The sequence below is a fragment of the Penicillium pulvis genome (assembly GCF_028828015.1).
Source record: "Penicillium pulvis strain IBT 33274 chromosome Unknown contig_5_segment0_segment0, whole genome shotgun sequence".
Classification (NCBI taxonomy): domain Eukaryota; kingdom Fungi; phylum Ascomycota; class Eurotiomycetes; order Eurotiales; family Aspergillaceae; genus Penicillium; species Penicillium pulvis.
In genome coordinates, this window is record NW_026643078.1 from 3345970 (window position 1) to 3365563 (window position 19594).

The window sequence follows — 19594 nt, forward strand, 5'->3', positions numbered from 1 at the left end:
TCCGGACCGCGTTCATTTGTTCCCGATGTCGTGATATGACCCGGTCGGCGGAACATCGTGTAGATCGCGGGGCACTGGGTTGACATGACCATGCTAGTGGACAACGGAAGTTAATTTTGTTTGTTGACAAGAGTGCCGAGAAGATGACACATAGCTTTTTATTCAAATTGCATTGGTTTTCTTCGCTGCTTTGTTTTGAACTTTGGAGGTTGAAGGGCATGGCGAAGTGGATACAAGATCTGAACCCTTCGGAGTGGATCTTGTTCCTGGCGGGTGTTCGTGTTATGGTTGCACGCCACCGATATGCTGAGTGACTTGTGATTGGCTTGGGCGTGTGTTTTGTACGGGATCAATCTTAAATCAACATCTTACATCGAATTTTTTGTATAATGTCCTCGGTTCGTAGTTATGCATTGTGGGGCTCGTATTAGGGTTATCTTGGTTTTGTCAATATTTCACACTGACCAGTGAACCACCACGAGAAAGAGAGAGGAAGATGAGCGAGGGCTTTCAGAAGACGATGATAGTTATCATGAATCGTAGACTCAGTACCGAAGTTATCATCACATGCCCTGTCCCTTCTTGCCTTAGGTGAAATTGAAGAGGTACATAGTGCTGACTCAAAGGGGGAAAGAAAGGGAAGGTGGCTCATTCTACGTACTGTAAAGCCAGTGTGGAGGGGAACTTGAGTGACCCAAAAGGCCATCATATCGAACTGGGGATCGTGCCATGGAGCCAGCAAGGATCTCGAGTTATAGGAAGTGCGAAGGGGATTGTGTTTGTAGATCAGACTCTGCTTTATTCATTCCAAAGGAAAAAGAATTCAACGGATTTCCATTGACAGCAAGATTTCATCATTTCATGCCACAAAGGACAAGATAACCCGCAAAATGGAACACAGACCCGTTGACCACAAGTGGAAGGGCCATTGCCTCAAAGGACAAAGAGGGCGAACCTCGAAAAGGGGAAGGGGGAAGGAGGAGAACTTAGCTGGGGTACAAGATACAGGGATACATGATTCGAATATACAAAGCGAGGTCGAGAAGGTCGAGAAGGTCGAGAAGGTCCAAAGCTTGGAGAAGGGAAGGAAGAAAGAGAAAGGAGGAAAAGATGAGGGTATTTATAGTCGCGCGAGAAAAGTGAAGGAAACCTGGAGCTCGCTTGTGAGGATATCGCAATCAGGAAAAGTATCCCACGCTCGTGAGTATCAATGGCTGAGTCAGTGCACTGTGTTGAAGCTAACAATCAATACTCTATCCTTCAATCAGACCCAATCCATAAGATCAGTCCATCCAGCATGCTTCAATGCGCTGCACGTTCCTCGGCCTTGATCTAATGCATAGGATATGTATAACATGGCTGCCATACAGTTCATGAATGTTCCGCTGATTGATTCGTGCTTGATAGGACAGAACCATTCATCAACTGTGTGCATTAGTGCAAACGGTACCATTCGCAACTTCTCCCAAAATCAATCTCTACAGAGAAAGCCATACACTAACCAATCTTTGTCTCAGATATCCGTTCCCGCCTCGAGGCACAGCGAGTGCAAACTCGGTGTGAGAAATACATACATGGCACGAAGCCGGAGGGGGTCTGACTGCACTGAAGACACATTTCCTGCATTTGTATCTCTATTGGATATGGACAGTTATATGATGCCCAATTTTTTGAAGGGCCTGCAAGATATACGATATGGATACAAATATCCTACGTTAAAGCACCAGAAGTACACTACTATGCACAAAGACCATGGGAGATCTATGTGGCGGCTGGATGGGTGGATTTTTGAACATTGATGGCTTTGAAGTAGGGGTATCTCAAATTCGACATAAGGTCGAGACAATCGCTTAATGATTCACTGCCATATCCATATCGACGATCACTCTTCATCGTCATCATTCTCCTCACTCGGTAGCTGCTTTGGAAACCAACCATATTTCGAGAAATCAATGTACATCTCGTTCATGCTGTCAGAGGTCACTTCGACGCCTTCCTGACGCAGGGCCTCTGCTTGCCGCTCTGCGCTTCCGGGGCCGCTATGGGATCATTAGCAAAAGGTAGGACAAACACAGACCCAGAATCAGAAGGATTATGGATGAGACAGGAATGCGAGCAACATGGAGAAGAAGTCTATCATGCATACCGATGTGAAATCATTCCTTTGGCATTGATGACTCGCTGCCAAGGGACAGTGCTGGAATTGAAATGCATGCCAGAATCCGCAGCAGGCAAAGACTTAAGACAAACGCCAACTTGGCGTGGCCTTTGGGCTATGTAGCGAATCATGTTAGTAACTCCTGCAGAATGCGTGATGGGTAAATCGTACGTTCACCCAGAAGAAGGGCGATATGGCCGTAGGAGGTGACTTTGCCATGGGGAATTTCCTGGATAGCCGAGTAAACGGCGTTCGCCCACCATTCTGCTTCTTCCGACCGGGGCATATTAAAGTGATTTAATCTAACTTTCAGTCTCAAAAAACAATTGCTTCCTGATCAATATTCGTGGAGGTCGAGGCATCCGGAGTACAATACAAAGATCGGGTCAATATTGTTCCAGCTATCGATAAGCGGTAAAACTGCCGCGACCAAAGCTTAGGACGTGCGCTGGATACTTCTACAATCTTCAACTCACACCACTCGTCACAATGCCGGGCTCGCTGGCTGACTATCTCGCCAAAAACTACCTCAACGCAGATCCAGCTCCTGAGCGCCCCAAGAAAAAACGCAAGAAGACCAAGACTACCGACACTACAGGCTCCGGCCTTCTCATCGCAGACGATGACCCACCAGACCTCCGAAGCACCAACACAAACTTGAACGAGGATGACGAAGACAGCCCGTTTGTCGATACATCGGCCCAGAGTAGCGAATTCCGTCGTGCCAAGAAATCCAGCTGGAAGACTGTTGGTGGACCGGCGCCGAACGATAAAAGCGACCAAGCAGCCGCCGATGCAATCCTGGCCTCGGCCGCAGCTGAGCGCGCAGCACAACGAGCAGATGATGATGACGCACCAATGATCGAGGGCACAGAGGAGGAAGGACCACGCATGGAGTCTGGCGCTCTAGCAGGTCTCCAAACAGCAGCACAAACAGCAGCGATGGTGAAAGTCCAAGAACGCCGGCGCAAGGCCGAAGCAGCACTGTTCAAGGACCCAGCAGCAGTAAACGAAAAGGAACAAGAAACAATTTACCGTGACGCGTCCGGACGTATCATCAACGTGGCGATGAAACGGGCAGAAGCCCGCCGCGCCGAAGAAGAAAAACGCATCAAGGAAGAGGAAGCGCGCGAGGCACTTATGGGTGATGTCCAACGCAAGCAGCGGGAGGATCGACGACAGGAACTACAAGATATCAAGTCCATGCCTATTGCGCGCACTATTGAGGATGAAGCGATGAATGATGAGCTACGGGAACAGGCACGGTGGAATGATCCTGCTGCTCAGTTCTTGACGCAGAAGAAAGGACCCGGAGCTAGTACAACGGGGAAGCCGTTGTACCGGGGCTCATTTCAACCGAATCGGTATGGCATTCGACCTGGACACCGGTGGGATGGTGTTGACCGGGGCAATGGGTTTGAAAAGGACTGGTTTGCGTCACGGAATAAGAAGAGTCGCAATGAGACACTGGAATACCAGTGGCAGATGGACGAGTAGGCGCCAATGTGGCACTTCAGATCAAATTAATATTAATTACGATACAATAAATTTTGGAATGGGTGCTGGCGCCTGTTCCGTTGCATTTGAATGAGATTCCCTACTTTTATGAAATTATTACAGGGGACAGTTGCAAATCTCCCCAGTATTTCAAGTCAAAATAACGTAGTTGTAACGGTCCCTTCTTAGTAGGTATTCACTAACATGCACCTAGCGTTTGCCAAATGTGGTAATATGCTATTGTCTACCAGGGAAGGAACGAAGATGTCGCCGAGGGTAGCTGTAGTGTAGATAGAACATAGTCCTGTCTTTCCATCAAAACGTGACAAATTTGAAAATGCTCTCATATACTTCAAGGTTGAATATGAACGTGGCAATATTTTTCATATTTTACAAGCGCGCGCTGCTGGCTGGTCGCGTGTGCCACGATGCGATCTTTCCCCATGCGTTAGTGCAGCAATAACTCAACAAAGAATCACATATTGTATCAAGCGATAGGGATTCCTGAATTCTTTCGACGGAGTAAATATATTTTGGTGGCAATTTCGCCCAAGACGAGTGCTGAATACACAGCAGTAGAGACTTGTGTTTTTCTAGCTTTATCTGCGGGTTGCCCCGGCGGCATTTTTACCACAACAACTTATTCACCTCCACCCCACCCTACCATCATCATTCTAACAAAATGGTGCGCACTGCGGAAGGTCCGATGGACTTTGAGTGGCAGACACGTCCTCCAATGGACTTGACGTCTCCCTTTTCCCAACTAGAGAACAAGAAACGTGGGCACTTCAAGCTAACTCCTGCAATGCATCACGCTGACCATCCCATCTCTACAGGCACACACAGCGCATTTGACTCCCCAGACAAGAAACCACCTGCCCTTCGCCCTCCCAACTCACAGCCCTTTCTCTTCTCGCGGAATGATCCTCCTCCTACCTCCAAGTCCGTATTCGGTCAGCCAGCCTTCATGACACCGCGCAAAGTGGACCTTGATTTCTCCTCCGGCGCCGAGAACTTCTCTTCGCCCGAAAATGCAGACAATGAAGATACACCAGAGCCACCAGTCAGAACGGAAAGACGAAATTCACTCCTCAATATGTACGGGCGATTCGGGGGCAGTCCTGGCCGGGGCGAGATTCCCCGCATGAAACAGAAACCCTATTCAAGTGGAGCCCTGCACAAGGTTCAAAAGAAACGACGACGGAACCAGGAGTTGAGTCGGCAGGTCAAAGTGGACAGCGACGATGAGAGCGACGGACCGACCGATCAAAGAATAGGCAAACCAGCTAAACAAGGGAACGAGTCCTCAGAAGTTGCTCCCGCTTCGCGCATGTCCTCTTTCTCCGAGTTCTTTGCCTTGCTAGAGGCTCATCCCAATATTCCCAGCATCTTGTCCTGGTGGGCTCAGCTGGTCGTCAACCTGCTGATGTTCTCGCTGGCTGTGTATGTTGTCTTCACCTTTGTCTCGGCTATCCGCACCGAGTTCGAGCATGCGGCTACTGAGGCTTCCGATTCCGTCTTGGCCGACATGGCGAAATGTGCCAAGGACTATGTGGATAACCGGTGCGGCGGAGGAAATCGCTTGCCGGCCCTGGAGAGCGTCTGTGAAAATTGGGAGCGTTGCATGAATCGCGACCCAGCGAAAATTGGACGAGCTAAGGTGTCTGCTCATACAATGGCTATTATTATCAACAACTTTATCGATCCCATCAGCTGGAAGGTCGTGGTATGTTTCTCCAGTGCCGTCTTTTTTGGCTCGCCTACTAATTGGTTCTAGATGATTTTCCTCGCGACCATCTCTACAGTGACTGTAGTTAGTAACTGGTCATTCCGCTCTTTCAGAAGCCGACAAAGTCACCAGCCCAACTTTTCGCATAACCAACATAACTATCCCCAACAACCCCCTGCACATGACCCATACATGCATCAACAGCCTCTCCACCTCCAGCATGCTTCGACCTTCGGTTACTATGGACAACCTGATCCGAGACAGAATCACGGCTACACACAAAACCAAGATGCCCCGTTGATGCTGGAAAACACAAAACCAATGGATTTTGTGACCGAACGGAGTCGCGATCGTGAAATCCACCTCTGTACCCCGAGTCCTTCAAAGCGTCGATTCGCATAATTTCGTGTTCTTATATTTTGACCTTAGGGCGCCTTTGGATTTGCATTGTTGTTAGCATACTGGATAGGAGATTGGATGGGACGGACTGGCACGGTGTATTCTACTTTCTCTTTACCATTTCTTGTACCATCATCATGGGTTTTCATTTCAATTCTTACCATGTTCGGAGATTCACTATGTCCCATAATGTTCGATCTTGCCTCACATACAGCTGCCTTTGTTGACCTATAAACATCAGATTCACCGCTTTTGTTTCTGCTCGTATTACTCTACCGCCCTTGTTCTGCCATTCTCTCCCGGATTCAGGAAGTGGGCTTCAGGGCGATAGGACCCCGAAACTACCAGATATGTTCTTATCATATCTTAAACCTCCTCGGCCTCCGCGGGGAACAGGGGGTAATGATTTATTCATGGAATGCGGCGAAGGAGATACATTTAGTGCCTTATGCCACGTCAACCAAGCATTGATGCCTGAATGCCAAGGTTCTAAGGCCGAGATTCACATACTTCGGCCACCGGGTCGGATGCACATGACTTGGCCGAGGGGCCTTCGGCATCCAAGCGGCGAATTCGGCGATGTATACTGGTCCTCCCAGAAACCTCCACATACGGCCTCGTTATTAGGCTCTGTCTCGGCCACCGGCCATCTCATTATCGGGAACCATGGCCGATGTTGAGGCCGCTGCAATCGGAAACAAGATGTTGAGTTAAAAGCAAATGGCATTGGAAGGTGGAAATTTTCATGTCTTCTAAACATATATAGTCGAGTTGAAATGCCAATTGAGCTTTAATTGCTCTTTCCTTCATACCACAAAAACTTGGAATCAACAATCGAATTGAAAATGCACCACGAACCAAAGGTTGACGCAGATATTTATCCAGAAGGTGGCCTCCGAGCCAACCTTGTTGTGGCAGGTAGCTTCAGTGCTATATTGGGCGGACTAGGATTGATGAATAGTATAGGCATCTACCAAGCCTGGATCTCCACGCATCAATTGTCACATCTCGGCGAAGGACAGATCGGATGGATCTTCGGATTATACAACTTCCTTGTCTTTTTCTGTGGGATCCAGATTGGACCCATCTTTGATATCAAGGGACCTAGACTACTTATGTGGTTTGGCTCGGCGTTGGTGGTCCTAGCTCTCATCCTTATGGGCTTTTGTCATGAATACTGGCATTTTCTCGTTGTGATCGGCATTCTCGGTGGGATGGGTACATCGTTCATTTTCATCGTGCCTGTTGCTAGCATTGGACATTTTTTCTGTCGACGACGCGGAGCTGCAACGGGTCTTGCTTTATCTGGTGGAAGTATTGGTGGTGTTATCTTTCCACTTGTGCTAGAGAATCTTGGTCCTCGGATTGGCTTTGCTTGGTCTACTCGGATTATCGCCTTGATTACTTCAATCCTCTTGATCCCTGGCTGTCTTCTGGTTCGAGCCAATCTTCCTCCCAAGGCAACAGCACCTCCATCATTGAAAGTCTTCCTCCCGGATTTTTCTATTCTCAAGGACCCCGTTCTCGCTCTGACCACATTGGGTGTATTCTTTATCGAATGGGGGTTCTTCATTCCACTCGAATATGTCGCCTCGTACTCTCTTGCCATGGGCATCTCGCCCCGCCTCTCATACCTGATGGTCGTATTTTTGAATGCAGGCTCGTTCCCTGGTCGTTGGCTACCTGGTATCCTAGCCGATCGCATTGGCCGATTCAACACATTGATCTTGACCAATATTCTGTGTCTGATCTCTGTGCTAGCTATCTGGATGCCTGCTGATGGAAATATTGTTGCTGTCATTATATTTTCAGTCGTATTTGGGTTCGCTAGTGGGAGTAACATCAGTCTGGTTCCGGTCTGTGTGGGTGAACTATGTCCCGTGCAGAACTATGGAAGGTATTATACTACCGTTTATACAATTGTCAGTTTTGGGTAAGTGTATCTGAGCCTTGTGTCCTTTTTTTGAAGACTGGGTTGCTAACATTATCATAGGGCTTTGACAGGCGTCCCAATTGCAGGAGAGATTTTACATCGCTGTGATGGCCAGTATTGGGGACTGATTGTGTTTGCTGGATGTGCATATGCGGCTGGATTAAGTTGCTTTATCATAGTAAAGTATTTGCAACGGAGCGGAGCGAAATAAAAGTTTTCAGGTCAGGAGTTCAGTCAAGAAAGATCAAAATATGTCTAGAGAAACTGCGAAAAATGAAGATTCAATAGTAGCGCCGGGCTGCGAACTGGGTCATAGCGAGGCCCTTCGCGACTTAAGATGGGGACTTGAACAACCAACTCGGCTCTTCCACGTTTAAATGGCAAAGATCGCCCAATGCTATGCTCCACAACGAACGCGGTCAAAGGAGGGGTTTATCTTAATGCACAGGTACTAATGGGGCCAAACGTTCAGCCGCATCGTTGATCGCGTAACAAACATGTGCTACGATTCAAGTGGCGAGTGTGCGGGGTCATTCATTTTTCGATATATCTCTTCTATTGGGTCAATATACGAGAACATTCGTTTTGACCTTGACTGAATGCTCGATACAAGCGAGGTCCGAGGGTTTGTAGGATGCAGATCTCTTTCTTGTTAACAAATCATAGCCTCACCATTGGCAAATGATGTCGCAGCCTTGCTACACTGCCCCTCCAACATAACTACACCATGTACCCCTGCAAGGATCGCCAGTTTTTGTGGTCAATGCCAGACTGTACCCCGGTGTCTCAGCAGAGAGAATGCTAAAAAAGCCAAGGCACCACCGTAGGTTTCTAAGACTTTTAACCATTCTCTCCAACGTCATGAAGCTCTAGAAACCATACGAATCTATTCAACCATAATGCTGAGCCAGTGGATTACTTCTGCATTGTATGCGACCGTTTCTTGTTTGCTATATTTTGTCACTCTCGTTTTCTACCGTTGCTTCTTCCATCCCCTCTCGCAAATTCCGGGGCCACTGTTGGCACGAACAACATATCTCTACGAATGGTACTATGATTTGTACTTGAAAGGGCAATTTACATTTCATCTTAAACAGCTGCATCAAGTATATGGTTAGTAGGTGGATTGTATCACATGGGTGCTGTTTTAATACTTGATTTGGACAGGACCGATCGTTCGGATCAGCCCAGAGGAGGTTCATATCGATGATCCAGATTTCGTGGGCGCTGTATACAATAATAGCAACGGTCGAGTGGAAAAGCCAGCAAGAGTCGCTGAACAGTTTGGCCCTTATCCAGCAGTAAGTCAGGTCACAGAGTACTTTCACCTCTCAGTTCGACCTTCCCTTGAAGAACTCTTGCATTTGCATTTTGGTTTGGTCTCTAACTGAAATAATGGACAGCTTGTCGGGACTCAGTATCACGAGACTCACCGCATCCGTCGCGCTGCACTAAATCCTTTCTTCTCTAAGGCGTCTGTCACCAAGCTGATACCAGTTATGTGGGGGCCGATAAACATCGTCTGTGACAGGCTAGGTGAGGCCTGCAAGTCCAAAGAATCTGTGAATCTGAAATACCTTTTCTCGGCGATCACGCTCGATATCATGACAGCTTATTGTTTCTCACAAGAGCCAAGTGCTGTCTTAAGCCCCGACTTTTGTCGAAAAGAGCATGATGATCTAGATGCTTTCGTGGAGGTCAGCCTGCTTAACAGCCATATTCCATGGGTCATGCGCGCAATCTATTCGCTTCCGGTAAGCATATTGTATCTCCCCAATATTCAAATCGTCTTTTGCTGATTATTATCAGGACAATGTGACCAGATGGTTAGCACCAGCCATGGCCAGTATCTTGGATCTTCGACAGGTATCGCCTCTGAGGTCTATCTAAGCCGCATTTTTAACCAAAAGCAGGAACTATCACGTCAAGTTGAGGCTATTCGAAGTGGACAGAATGAGTCATATAAGACGTATATTCATCGAACCATATTTCACGATCTGCTAGATAGCGGGTTGCCACCAAAGGAGCTAGAGAGGGATCGCCTACGAGATGAAGCTCTTGGCACAGTGACAGCCGGGTCGGACACGACGTTAGTATCATGCCAAAAAGTCATATTTTGACAATATTGTCTTATTCATGTTTTACTAGAGCTTATGTCCTACGAGGAGCGGCTTATCATGTCTCCGCAAATCCGGACGTGAACCAGCGACTATACGAAGAGCTGAAAGCGGCAATCCCCGATCCATCTCCAGAAAGCTTCCCATCCCTTGTAGTGCTTGAAAAGCTTCCTTATCTCTCCGCGGTGGTTCAGGAGAGTCTTCGACTTTGCAACCCTGTGACACATCGACTATGTCGAAAGTTCCCAGACAAGGCACTGAGATATCAGGACTATGTTATCCCACCAGGATGGACTGTTAGCATGACCTCAATGCTGATTCATGGAAATGAAAGCATTTATCCAGAGCCTTACGAATTCCGACCGGAACGATGGTTGAATGGAGGTCTTGAAGTGCGACAGTTAGAGCGGTACTTGGTGCCTTTCAATAGAGGCGTCCGCGTCTGTTTGGGATTGAATCTAGCTCGAGCAGAGCTTTTCATAATACTCGCAGTTCTTTTCCGACAGTTCAAGTTCGATATTTCGCAGGTGTCTCGAGCGCGCGATATTGATTTGACTCGAGACTTTATTATTGGGGCCACAGCTGCGGATTCTCCAGGGATTCTAGTTGGGGTCGAAAAGGCATCCTGAACCAAGCCGCCTGGCTCGGCTCCTCAAGTTTGAACTTTCATTATCATTATAACTTCCTTTTTTCTTCTTAGATGAAGGTGGTATTCTCTTAAAAGAAAGCTGGGTAAGGACAAGGAAGAATTTAGTCAAGTGATAAAGTTCAACGAAAATTATTCTTATACAATATGGATGAAATCCTAATAACTCGACTTCCGAATTGCTATTTTACAGCAAGCCTTCGGAACAATCCTGTCCTTGCATTCCTCAAGTAAGACATGATTGAAGACTCCTGGTTGGCACTACCATGAGATGCCTCGGATAGGTAAACCACCCGGGGCCGCCTCAGATAATAGAAGGTACGGCGACAAAGTGGGCAGCTGGCGTCCTGGAACCGAAGCCAATGATCAATACAAGGTAGATGGAAAATATGGCCGCATGGGAGTCGGCGATAAAATGACTCAGTAGTTCCTAGAGCATCCCAGCATATGGTACAGCTATCAGGAAGGGTTCCCAGTTCTGTTTCAGAAGCGATAAGAATTGATGTCAGAGAAGACTCTTCTATCTCCTTACAAGCGTCTTTTGCAAAAGAACTTACCATTTCCGCGATCTGGCAATCCGAAGTGACATGGCATATGAGCGTATACGAGCTCCTTAGCTGTTAAGCCTCCAGATTCCGCTGGGGAAGGCATATATACGTAAAAACCTGCCATGGTATATGAATGATATTAATCAACGTCCCCTCGCAATGGTCCAAGGCACTATTTGAATGACCACCCATGAATGCGCTATTCTTAGAAGAGGATAACTGGTCAGAGCTCATAGGGTGTATCCCTGTACCTAAGATCGTCGCGGTCTAGCATTGACGTGTCAGCCCGGGCGCAAGAAGATAGCCAACCACTTTCCCACTAGGAGGCGCCCCGCCCCTCCAGATGGCACGTCAGGCGCCCTAGTGCTTCCAAAGAGCCTCAACAAAGGAGATTTATCACAATATGCCAAGGCTGTACTGCATGTTTCTGCCTTGTGCGGTAAATAACCTGTTCAAGGCTCCAAGAAACGTCGATCCCTGCTCTAAGCCTCATCTGGCCTTCGAATGAAGGTCCATCAGAGCGATTGATGCGCTGCCTCCGCTCAGGCCAACTTCTTATTAAGGCTTAGCACGGGGCATAGACCTTTGAGAGATTCCTCATACTATAATCTCTTTAGCCCTGATAATGACTGCATCAAAAAACTAGTAAAGCAGTGAATACGAAAATGCGATAACACTTCATCTTTCATCTTTGATTTTTACGCGCCCATCATGCCACCAATCGCAAGTTGATACTGTCAAATCTATGAAAAGGAGTATTCAGATTATTAACATTTATTCGATTCAATCTTGATAGAGACTTTAGCACTATTAAGGAAGCAGTACATCATATAATTGTACTGTTCTCTTTGTCGAACCGTCCCTCTATATTTATAGATTGCTTTTTGAAATACTTGACCCTTCTGGCCGAAATTGTTCAAGCATTGCTTCACTTCAACCTTGAAAGGCGATGTGTTATAAAATATGAGATTCAATCATTTTGTTGCTCAACTATCAATTATCTGGAAAATATTGCTGGCTTGATTGATTCATTCAGTTCATAAATCCATTTCGCGCAGAATTTCACTAAATGAACCCCTGGGTCCTTGGTCAACTTGTGGGGTATTCTCAACCTTGGAACAATTCAAATATCTTTCATATCCATCAAAGTCCATGCAAATCAAGAAAAAACGAGTGTTATCTCAAGTGCTTCAACGAATCCGTAACAGTACCTAAACATATCTTGCTTGCACGGTGCCGTAGTTCATTCCATTGAACCGTAACTCGAAAAGCAGAGATGCAGATCTCGGCGTCAGAACCAAGTCGAAGTCAACTTTGTAATACTCCACTCCTTGAGAGTTCACGTGGCTACGGAAAAGCTCTTTCGGTACCTGGCTGAGATCTGTTGTCAATTCACAGAGTGTGGGGGTATCTTCAATGAGAATATGATTAGTTCGGGCCGCCATCTGCTTTCCTCTCACGTCCAGGAGCTTACCAGAGCTGCACTCCTCAGGGGCAGCCTCCTTGAGGCAAGACTGCAGGTGAGAGGTGAAGACCATCGAATGGCCCTTCCGGACACATCGGTAGAATGAGAAGCTAATTGGGCTGTCCTCTGATATTGTTCCTCCCTGCCAAATGAAGTGTTATGGAAATCGGGGCACACTGAGCAGAGAATTTTCATCACATACCTTCATGATGTACCATCTCATTTGTTTGTGCACACGCCAGTCCTCTTGAAGACTGTCCCACTTTGGGCTCTTCCCTTTATGGATGGCAGGATCGAACTTCACATGGTTTTGAACACCATAGTGGCTCCGAGCCTTCCTGTTATCCACTTGGTTTCCCTCGAGTCCACGGTGAACTGCACCACTGATTGGTCAGCACTCCTATTTTCCCACAGGCTCTAGCTTCTGAAAGAGCTCCTAGCTTACCGAACAACGGCTGACCAGCTATTTTCAATACAATTCACGTCAGTGTTGGTGCAATCCTGATTGGTGGCATACTCACGCATTAAGTGGCTGCATAACTTCTGTTCCCTCAAAGCGGCGTTTGAGCCTCTTGTAAACGTACTCTGAAGCGCCAAGACCACCGACGAGAACAATTGCCTGGAAAATATTAGCATATTCATGATAACGCCTGCTCCAGGATAGGTCACCTTGGCAGAAAATCCGGCCCTTTTCATGCTCTTCTCTTGTGCCGAGATTAGACCCTCAATCTGTGACACCACATGATCGAAAATTCCTTTGACATGCCCGCTTTAGTTGGGTTAGCATATGGTCGTTCAATTAATCTTGAAGTCGGAATTACTGTTCCATGTATAGTACTCCATTTGGCATTGCAGGAATTGGGATCACATAACCCAGGTCGAGATCTTCATTCTCATCATCAGGCCCTGAGTAGTGGGGTTTAATGTCATTTTGCCATCGCTGCATCGCGATGCGCTTTGTGGCATTACTCATTCCTTTGTAGACCTTTTTACCCAATGTCCTGACGAGATAATCCTCAAATAGCCCATCCAGGATCACAGAGCCACAGACCTCCCCTGAGATCGTAAGTATCATATTATCAGCATATTGGGTAATCCTACCTGTTCCTTCAGTGACTTCCTCCATTCTCATAGGCTCTAACTGCGTGATTCTGTAGGTGATGAGATCCTAATTCAGCTGAGTTAGTGGCCAAGTTCTTCTTGAATGGAAAGAAGAACTCACGACTGTTCCGCCACCTGCGTCGCAGACAATGAAACAATCCCCCTCCTATTATGCATTAGTCACGCCTTGCTAAGATCTTTGAACACCTACGGTCATTTTGTTTGGTTGAATTGTTCGGATTGCATAGATCGCCGCGGCTTCGGGCTCGGAGAGCACAGTCAAATTGTTTCTTGGGATACCCGCAAGACACGCAGCTTGCATTGTCAGGTCTTCGGCCTTGTGCGACCATACCCCAGGAATTGTCAAGATGTACTTAACGTCCGGTCTTTCCAGAAGATCCCCCATACCTTGGCGATGAAGGATTTGTTTGGCGTGGGAGACAATCATCTTCATATAATCACCGGCAACAGCGACAGGCTCCTTCTTAAGTGCCCGGATCAGTCGCTCACTTTCAGCTGCAGGAATATAGCGAGTTGGTTGGCTTGTATCAAGCAAAAGTTTGACACCTCTGACGGCGGTGTTGATGTCGTCGACCTGGTATCCCCATTGAATCTCATTGCTGTGATAGGATATGAGAGTAGGGGCTTTCTGCGATGTACCTACATCAACTGTTAGATTCAATACAGCAAAAGGCTCATAGGTAACTGACTGTTCCCTTTGCCAGGCCATTCTTGGATCACTTCAACAAAATCACCCTTGCATCCTTCCAACGCCCAGGCAATACTGTGATCGTCAGCTTTGTGTATCGCATTTTACCGAGTTGTAGAAACATACCCGCTAAAGGTTGTCCCAAAGTCCAACCCGATGACCAGCTTCGTTTGCTTTCTTCTCTTCGAGGCCGACATTGTGTTTGATTCTTGGATATCGTGATGTGGGGGACTGAAGATGGCAGAGTGATTGTAAAACTGAGCTTCAAATCGGCAAAGAGTAGAGAAAGCCTTTGAAGTCAGTTCGAAATGATCAATGAGTCTCCAGTTCAAGGCAGCTCATGTGCAGAGCAGGGATTGAGAGGGATGCTTTAGTGAAAGCGAATTCTGAAATAGTTCACGAGTCATGAGGTATGAGATGAAGAAAGTCTTCCGCTGCCAAAGTAAGGAGATTAAGTATTTAGCTGAGGTGTAGTGCTCTCGTGTTTCATCAAAGGCGACCATAATCACTTATGCGTAATACTCTCTTCAACTGCCTCGTAGTCTCTCCATATATAATCTGTCTCTTATCCCTTCTTCCTACGCTTCCTACACTTCCCACTGTTCTCTTCTCCGCTCTCATCAGACCTGCTTACCGTCGCAAATTCAGTACCACTACCGCCCCGATGACTTGGTCTGTTTGGACGCGTCAAAAACTCCCAGGCAGTTATCCGGATTACGATGATGACTCCTCCCAAAAAACCGTGCAAAGGGAATACTGCCCTGGTACGAATACCGAATTTTGAACAAAGCCCCCACTTTACTAAATCAAATAGATGAAGAACCGCAGATTTCAAACGATCAAAGACACGTGCAGGAATACCGAAAGTCACAAAAGCAATGCAAGGATCTCCGGAGGATGTTGGAGGAATCCAACAAACAACGTAAACATCTTCAAAGGCAGTTGGACTCACAAAAACGCAAAGTCATGAATTTGAGTAAAACACTCGGTTCATGCAAAGAGGAAGTGAAAGTATCGAGAATGGGTCAACTTCGCGCCGAGGAGAGATTCCGTCGCCAAACCCAAATTCTCGGAGAACGCAACGCAGTGTTGGATGCCTCTCTCGAAGAGAACAACTCACTTGCCATCCAACAAGCCGCACTTCAAAGATGGACTGAGCGCTTAGATGATGATGAGGCCAGGCAAATCACCGCGCAACTTTACTATGACCTAGAGATATGGGTTAAGCGGCATTTTCCTCACCTTTTTCCCGCAAACAAAGCCTCACATGCCAATCCCGATATTCCATCTGCTTACGAAAATGGCTGTCTGGATGCATTCTACAACGCCTTTGCTGTCATATCATACCACGTCTTTGATAAATTCCTGACTCGCACAATGGTCGGTATCATTGATTCTGATTTCAGCAAGACGGTTTCAATGCTTGACGAGAGAGTACGGACAGAATGTTAGTATTATCTCATTACCAGTGCCAATCCCTATCCTTACTGATACAGGTCTAGGTCCAGCACATGTCTCTCAACACTGGCGCTCCGCAATGAGCACAGCGACGTTCTCAATTGCTGATGGGTATCTGGATGCTGAATGCAAACAACTTGCTCTGCAATTGGGTTGGCAGATACAGCACTCGTCCAGAGAGCCTCACAGGCAAAATGAAGGCTTATCAGAGCTACTAGGGCAGTTTGTGAAGCTGAAGTTCAGGTTAGATTCCCAAGCTGACCTCTACACCTTCATGATGCCAGTGCATGGCACCCCTTTCAATGAAGAGGACATGACGAGTTTTACCGGACAACTTTCTGAAAATGGAAGCATCCGGTATTGTCTTTCTCCAGCTCTGTTCAAGACATCAACACGGTGTGACCCAATCCTAATTAAGAAAGCAATTGTGATAGCCGACATGGACTGGCAGCACTCCAGCGGGCGGTGATAAGAATTCAGATGGGGCTGCTTCTGAACGTTATGAGAAGATTGCCGAGAGTTCAATCATACCGTTCTTCTTTTCAGACTGATGACTATCCTTACGATTCCTGCGGGGCAAGCGAGCAATTTTATGACTTTCAAGGTATTGTTAAGTCAACATGGAAATGATTTATTGGATAACATTATTTTAGCTAACTTTATCTTTCGATTCTCTTACTCTAGGTTGCCTGTGCAAACAGAATAACAGCGCTCACCTGTGGAGGGCTGGGTACTACTTACCTGCATTCCAAAAACTGCTTCTTACAAACTAGGTATTGAAGATCATTCAGCCCCAGACCTGCAGCAAGGATATCGTCATGAATCATTTGATCTAAAGATGTCAAGTAAAATAGAGCAGTACAAGCAGTAATCGATTATCGCTAGGCGAGCTCAATTCAGGCCGATTCCATCCATTCAAGAACCTGCGGATCTCTGCTGCAAGGGGTGACGCGTGATTTTAAGATCGAATATCAACAATCCGGTCCTATCACCGTGATCTGCTCGCACAAAGACCAGACCAATTCACTTCCCGTTTGAGTGGGGACATTGGAAGAAAATCAGGAAACGAAAATCTATGGGGTTGGATGAGTTGGATCAAAGGGAATCAGGAGATGGAGTAGAGGTGTACGGGCATGGCGGCAAAAAGAAAACAAAACAATCCATCCTCCCCATGTCCAACTACCGGAAATCAAGGGAAAAGAGAGAAGAACAACAGATAACCAACCAGTATCAATCCCATAATTGAAGAGAAAAAAAAGATCGTCAACCCACACATCAATCGCTGTCGGAGAACCAGCATAGCATCTGACATGGACCGTCCCGTCTAGGGTGCCGGATCCTTCACAAGATGAGAAACAAAGTAAGACAAGAAAGAACGCTTAGACAAAAACCCAACAGCCCAACCCCTGCGGGAGGGGGATATTTCTTTATCGCCGTTTGATTTCTACTGCCCAGCCTTCAATTCCTTCGCCCCGAGTGCCTGGTGCAATGCCCAGATCGATCCCATTCATACCGAGCGTATCCTGCAACCACTCATGTGAGGCCATGCCACCGGCATTGGCGCGCTTCTCGGGTACAAGATCCAGCATCGGTAATAGGAATTCACTGGTACGCATGCTCTCCTCTACTGTATAGTGGTACTTCTCGCGAAGCACTTCGGGGAGGGCCCAGTGGCGGAGTCGGTGGATATTGCGCAGCTCACCCTTGCGGTTGAAGATATCTTGGGACCATTTGCCGTTTAAGCACATGGACTTTGGGAATGGACCAAGTAATTCGATAATCTGAGCGATGTGGTCGTCGTCTTTACCGTACTTGGTTCCAGATTGTGGGTCGAAAAGGTAGTCACCAGTGATAAGTTCGAAGGTCTTGAGGAGTCAGCTATGTTCAAGGAATTACGTATGAAAACACATACCATGCATGCCATACTCCACACATCAGTACTCGCGCCCCACTTTGCGCCTAAGATCACCTCCGGAGACCGGTATTGCCGTGTCTGAATGTCGTTGGTGAAGTGGTGGCCCACCCAACACGCGTTGCCCAGATCGGCAATCTTGACCGAGATAATACTGGCATCGATCTCCTCCTCAAGTGATTTGGTTGACGAGCTCTTATCCAGGGAGATACCGGACACCTCTCTCTCCAGGAGATCACTACATGAGTTAGCTGGATTCAATTTTGGATAATCGGGGGACATACGCTGTCTTCTCTCGCTGCTTCTGCTTATCATCGTCCTCCTTAACGCCGAGCGCCTCCTTCATAGATGGGTGCTCCGGTGCTGTTAAAGTCAGTAAACAAGAAATCACTTAGGAAACAGGCGCAACTCACTCGGCTCATTCACCATCTGGCTGAGGCTACTGTGTGAGTTGGAAGAGCTGTGCTTGAAGTCGAAGCTGCTGAAGCTAGTGTTCAACGGGCTAGGCAAGGGTTGACTGCCTGTGATCAAAGTGCGCCTCCGTCGGCGCCCGTTGCGGTTATCTTCCTTATTCTCTTTCTTGGCCTCTTCCTGCGCCACATGCGCCTCGACGATCTTCTCTACATCGCCAATCTCAATCAACACGTTCTCTGGCTTCAGATCGGTATGGATGATGCCGCACTCCCGGTGGAGATAATCCAATCCGAGCAGCACTTGCTTGGTGATCTGCTTCACAAGAGGCATGGGAATACCTCGGTGGTTCCAGCGCTTAATCAGACCCAGCAAGTTCTCACCCAACACCTCGAAAACCATACATACATGAACACCATTGGGTCCTTTATGTTCGAAAGAGTCCAGCAGACTCACAACATGCTTGCGGCCAGGGTGGGAGGGTTTCGCTTGGACGATACGATTGAGGAGCTTGATTTCGTCGATCGCGGTCTCAGTATAATGAGCAGCGGAGCGCACAACCTTCAGCGCAACGTGCTTGCCAGTGGTAGTGTCCTTTGACAACCACACAGTCGAGAAGTGACCCCAACCCAATTTGCGCACCACCACGTAGCGCCCATTGTTGTATGTTTCGCCGACAGACACCGGATGATAACCGCCCTTACAGTAGTCTTCCGAATCTTCTTCTTCAGCAGTAGTTTCGACTTCATCACCGGATGAGAGAGATGGTGATCGCGACGCAGCGGCGGTGGTTTTGGGGTTTGCGGGCGCCGCGCCACTGCTATGAAATCAAGAAATAAGTTAGCGATCTGTTGCGCCTTGAGTAAGAAGATTTTGTTTTATCGCCGATGGATCAACGATGAGTAGACCTGTTTTGCCGTAGCAAGTTCGGACAAGAGGGGGGAATAAAAATGCAAAATCACAAAACATACGCATCAGCGGCGGGATTTGCATCATTAGTGACGATGGGTTTGAGATCAGTCCCCTTTCTCCTCTTCTTGCCACCATTGCCATTGGCAGCAGAGGCAGCAACAGAAGCCATTTGTTTGCCCTTGTTCAAAACAGCCTTTGTAAGATCAACACCGTCCATGATGTGGAGATTCAGAGAGGTTGGTTGGTGTGGTTCACAGCTGAAGAGGCGGGGCACCGGGATGCGAGTTGGTTGGTCGCGGGAAAACTGAAAATGGGTGGGCGGTGCGCACTTCACCGCAGAATAACACACTAAACACGAACACAACAAGTGATCTATAGATCGAGAGGAACTTTATGGGAGAAAGTTTGGAATAGTGAGAGTTCAAGGGTTTGAAGTTTATGCCCAAAGAGACTTCCGTAACCTGAACTGGTTTAACGTGAACAGGGTGTCGATTCCGCATGCAGCGCAGACTTGGACGGATGTGGCAAAAGAGGTCGCATTGACCAGGAACATGAAATATCAGGAGATCTGGAAGTAAATGACCTCGGCAGTATCAGAT

At 47.3% G+C, this 19594-nt stretch overlaps 9 protein-coding genes across 9 annotated transcripts; 6 read left to right on the forward strand and 3 right to left on the reverse strand.

Moving 5' to 3' along the window:
• Positions 1–890: 890 nt before the first annotated feature.
• On the forward strand, positions 891–1336 carry N7503_007814 (uncharacterized protein; the record flags this gene model as incomplete). Its single annotated transcript, XM_057067361.1, has 2 exons — positions 891–1200; positions 1269–1336. The coding sequence occupies 2 exons, from the start codon at positions 891–893 to the stop codon at positions 1334–1336; spliced, it is 378 nt and encodes a 125-aa protein (XP_056921042.1).
• A 546-nt stretch (positions 1337–1882) lies between these two features.
• On the reverse strand, positions 1883–2444 carry N7503_007815 (MGMT family protein; the record flags this gene model as incomplete). The annotated part of the gene is made up of 3 exons (XM_057067362.1): positions 1883–2039; positions 2147–2273; positions 2330–2444. The coding sequence occupies 3 exons, from the start codon at positions 2442–2444 to the stop codon at positions 1883–1885; spliced, it is 399 nt and encodes a 132-aa protein (XP_056921043.1).
• Positions 2445–2647: 203 nt separating this feature from the next.
• Positions 2648–3655, forward strand: cwc26 (putative cell cycle control protein (Cwf26); the record flags this gene model as incomplete). The annotated part of the gene is made up of 1 exon (XM_057067363.1): positions 2648–3655. The coding sequence occupies one exon, from the start codon at positions 2648–2650 to the stop codon at positions 3653–3655; it is 1008 nt and encodes a 335-aa protein (XP_056921044.1).
• A 682-nt stretch (positions 3656–4337) lies between these two features.
• N7503_007817 (putative nuclear envelope protein Brr6) lies at positions 4338–5786 on the forward strand (the record flags this gene model as incomplete). The annotated part of the gene is made up of 3 exons (XM_057067364.1): positions 4338–4434; positions 4492–5381; positions 5433–5786. 3 exons carry the CDS (start codon positions 4338–4340, stop codon positions 5784–5786), a joined length of 1341 nt encoding a protein of 446 aa, XP_056921045.1.
• An 842-nt stretch (positions 5787–6628) lies between these two features.
• N7503_007818 (Major facilitator superfamily domain general substrate transporter) lies at positions 6629–7720 on the forward strand (the record flags this gene model as incomplete). Its single annotated transcript, XM_057067365.1, has 1 exon — positions 6629–7720. One exon carries the CDS (start codon positions 6629–6631, stop codon positions 7718–7720), a length of 1092 nt encoding a protein of 363 aa, XP_056921046.1.
• Positions 7721–8826: 1106 nt separating this feature from the next.
• N7503_007819 (cytochrome P450) lies at positions 8827–10462 on the forward strand (the record flags this gene model as incomplete). The annotated part of the gene is made up of 5 exons (XM_057067366.1): positions 8827–8833; positions 8884–9017; positions 9120–9470; positions 9540–9805; positions 9865–10462. 5 exons carry the CDS (start codon positions 8827–8829, stop codon positions 10460–10462), a joined length of 1356 nt encoding a protein of 451 aa, XP_056921047.1.
• A 1776-nt stretch (positions 10463–12238) lies between these two features.
• On the reverse strand, positions 12239–14499 carry N7503_007820 (Hsp70 family protein; the record flags this gene model as incomplete). The annotated part of the gene is made up of 11 exons (XM_057067367.1): positions 12239–12634; positions 12695–12875; positions 12938–12955; positions 13014–13111; positions 13162–13261; positions 13314–13548; positions 13594–13660; positions 13715–13759; positions 13805–14253; positions 14304–14377; positions 14429–14499. 11 exons carry the CDS (start codon positions 14497–14499, stop codon positions 12239–12241), a joined length of 1734 nt encoding a protein of 577 aa, XP_056921048.1.
• Positions 14500–15268: 769 nt separating this feature from the next.
• N7503_007821 (uncharacterized protein) lies at positions 15269–16229 on the forward strand (the record flags this gene model as incomplete). The annotated part of the gene is made up of 2 exons (XM_057067368.1): positions 15269–15749; positions 15805–16229. The coding sequence occupies 2 exons, from the start codon at positions 15269–15271 to the stop codon at positions 16227–16229; spliced, it is 906 nt and encodes a 301-aa protein (XP_056921049.1).
• Positions 16230–17187: 958 nt separating this feature from the next.
• Positions 17188–19212, reverse strand: N7503_007822 (serine/threonine-protein kinase; the record flags this gene model as incomplete). Its single annotated transcript, XM_057067369.1, has 5 exons — positions 17188–17625; positions 17673–17910; positions 17957–18035; positions 18086–18903; positions 19055–19212. 5 exons carry the CDS (start codon positions 19210–19212, stop codon positions 17188–17190), a joined length of 1731 nt encoding a protein of 576 aa, XP_056921050.1.
• Positions 19213–19594: the final 382 nt, after the last annotated feature.